Source organism: Merops nubicus, unplaced genomic scaffold (genome assembly GCF_000691845.1).
Source record: "Merops nubicus isolate BGI_N331 unplaced genomic scaffold, ASM69184v1 scaffold16185, whole genome shotgun sequence".
Taxonomy (NCBI): Eukaryota; Metazoa; Chordata; class Aves; order Coraciiformes; family Meropidae; genus Merops; species Merops nubicus.
The window spans coordinates 5,934-8,954 of NW_008607773.1; the positions used below are offsets into that span (position 1 = coordinate 5,934).

Sequence of the window (3,021 nt, forward strand, 5' to 3'; positions counted from 1 at the left end):
AGTGATAATTAGTTAATGCATTAACTATCCATTGGCTAGTTAATGGTAATGTTTCTGCTCCTTAGTCTTCTCTCCTTTAAAAGAAAAGAAGAATCCAACATACCAGAGTACATGTGACTGTCTCTTAACTAGTGATAATTCGTTAATGCATTAACTATCCATTGGTAATGTTTCTGCTCCTTAGCCTTCTCTCCTTTAAAAGAAAAGAAGAATTTTGGAGTCAAAACTGCACATAATCTGTTTCAAAGTCAAGAAATGCACCAAATATATTTCCTGAATCCACTCCTCTTGCACTGCCCTTTAGCAGCTGTTCCTGAAATGGCTTTGCAGGCTACTTAAGGACCATGTGAGGATGACTAATACCCAAAGTTCTCTCATGGATATATTCTGCCATGTTTACAGTTCTCTGCAGTACCTCTTTGCTCTTGTACTGAAAGAAAAGCCCAATAAAAGCATTCATCAGGGCTCTGAAATGTATTATCTGTCAGCAAGCCTAGGTGGAGTGGTTGATTTTTCTGACTGGGATGTGTTTTCCTCGCTCTGAAACTGCTGGTTGAATTCTAAAAATCAATTTTATTGTTCAGGTGGTTCAAGGTCTGCCAGTGGCTCCTGGGGTCACTTGTCAACAGCACCCCCCCCCAAGCCCTGGAGCTTCACCTTGCTGTCGAAGAGGGAAAGGCAGTAATTGTAACTGGTTTATTTGTTGCAGCTGCAGAAGCTGAAACGATCGCTCTCCTTCAAGACCAAAAGCTTGAGGAGTAAAAGTGCAGACAATTTCTTCCAGAGGACTAATAGTGATGTGAAACTCCAAGTAGATTTGATGCCCGAGGTGAGCACGAGCACCGGGCAGCTCCCCAGCTCAGAGAGCCAAGCGTCCTCCCCCACCAGAGCCCAGCAGCTGGCAGAAAACAACAAGGCTCACATCTTCCAGGAGCACATCTTCAAAAAACCCACCTTCTGCGACGTCTGCAACCACATGATTGTTGGTAAGAAACCATTTTCTTCCTCTGGGGGAGGGGGGGTGTCCGTGCTAGAGCTTGCAGCCTTTCGTAGCTGATGGGCACCTAGATGTCTGCTTGAGAAGGTTCCTGCAAAAAAGGGTCAGGGCTCATGTCCAGACAGATCAAACACAGGCTACTACAAGGTTTATGTTTGCTGACAGATCTCTTGCCTTGTAGACACATGCTGTTGTGACAAATTACAGGTGAGGGTTTCAGCCAGAGTCAAATCCCTCTCTTGTTCTGGTTATGCAAACTCACTTGTAGGGTGTGCTAGAAACAGCACAAATCCACCCTGCAAATTCTTGGTGTGAAGGTCTAAAAAGCCACTCTAGCAGACTCTCCCTGGGGCTGTGCAAGGAAATGTCAGGAAAGAAGTGGTGGCAGGTGCCTGGAGGTGTAGAACATGCGTGGCCACCACGGTTGGAAGCTGCAAGAGGTGCTCTTCAGAACCCTGCTCCTAGATATTCACCTTGTTGCAGCTAGCTTATGACTTGGTCTTCTTGCTACTTACCATCTAGCTGTCCCAGCACAGTAGATCAGGAATAAATTCAGTGGCAGTGTGAAAGTGAGGGAGACAATTTCCAGGTTTTTAGGCAGGGTAAGGAGTAGAATGCTGGTTTAGGTTCCTGCAGAAGTGCAGGTCTCTGAGTACAAGCAGTTCTCTGTATGTTGTCCAGCTTACTCTGTGCAACTCCTGTCCCTTGGCATGGAATTTACTGCCTTAGAGGATGGGAAGTTCTTGAAAGATGCTTGACAGGATTTCTCAGCTTTTCTCAGAGAAGGTGCCTCCTCTTCCACATGAGGGTGCTCAGTGTCCCACACTTGCATTGGGAACTAGAGCTCTTTGGAGAAATCTCCCTGCAGAACATTAAATCTGATGCAAGACAATCCTGCTCCTATAAATTAAAGAATTAAACCCACAAGACCTGACTTCATGATCTCTGCTCCACAGCTCTGCTGCATCCAGGGGAGTTTTGATCCTGGATTTTTGGGATTATTTTCCAGTCTTTTAAGGTTGTTTATTTTTTTTCTACTTTAAGTGGTAGAACAAGTCAAAGGGAAGAGCTTTCAAAGCTTAGTTCCACAAATATAGACTGCAAACATAAGTCCTCCTCATTTCTGGCAGCTTCTCCTGGAGTTGTACGGGGCTTGGTATCGTCACAAATCTGCACGACTCAGCAATAACGTTTCAAAACACTCCTGCCCAAGATGGATTATCACTGGCAGCACACTTTGCCAGGAGTAACTCCAGTTCATAAACATCCATGCCCTTCTCCTTTGCTGGGCAATCCACGTCCTGCCTGGAGTAGGAAAGTCCTGGAGCATTAACTATAAGCTTCAAAACATCGGCGTTAACCGCGCCTGACTTCTGAACTTTTTCTGTTCTTTGCTGTCCTCTGAAGGCTTCACTTTTCTCTTCCTTGTCTTAGCCACTTCATTAGAAAAAGGAGTCTCTCCTAATTGCTGGAGAAGCTAATGTGACCTATTTTGTCTGGCTGAGTCAGGTGAATCGCTCTGACCTCCCCCAGCTCATCTTTGCTTGGAGGTATGGCAGAAAAGATGTTAAGAGTTTTTACTTCATAATGCCTTAGAGTCTATGTCCTGATTCTCATAGACAGACATCTACCCTGCTCCTGTAATCCTCTCCCTTTGATCCTGGCTGCAGTCATGCCAGCTTTGGCTGTATTGTATTTTAAGCAACATGGGAGATCTGGATGTTACCGTTTGCAGCTCAATTAATCCGTCTAAATTGGGCAACTGTTGGTTATGGGGATGGTGAAGCAAAACAGGCAGCTTCTCAGGAAATCGTGTCAAACCTGCTTTCAAAGGAAAGACTGAAAAAAAATTCACCTCGCTGCAGGGACTCTGAATTTCCACTTGCACCATGGAGCCTCTTTGTTCTCTCCATTTGCATTTTTCACAGGCAGTGACATTTGCGAGCAACGAGTCCACAGCTTTAAATTCCTTATTGATGAGAATAAAGGCAGAGACAGATACATGTTTTGAAGACTGGGGGAAA

General features: G+C 45.0%; 1 protein-coding gene across 1 annotated transcript in view; it reads left to right on the forward strand.

The window, feature by feature from the left end:
- Positions 1-709: 709 nt before the first annotated feature.
- STAC (SH3 and cysteine rich domain) overlaps positions 710-3,021 on the forward strand; it is a gene marked incomplete at its 5' end in the record, with an annotated part of 33,223 nt that continues 30,911 nt past the window's right edge. The window contains one exon of the mRNA XM_008940066.1: positions 710-986. Coding sequence (XP_008938314.1) covers positions 710-986 — 277 coding nt within the window. The remainder of the gene's footprint in view (positions 987-3,021) is intronic.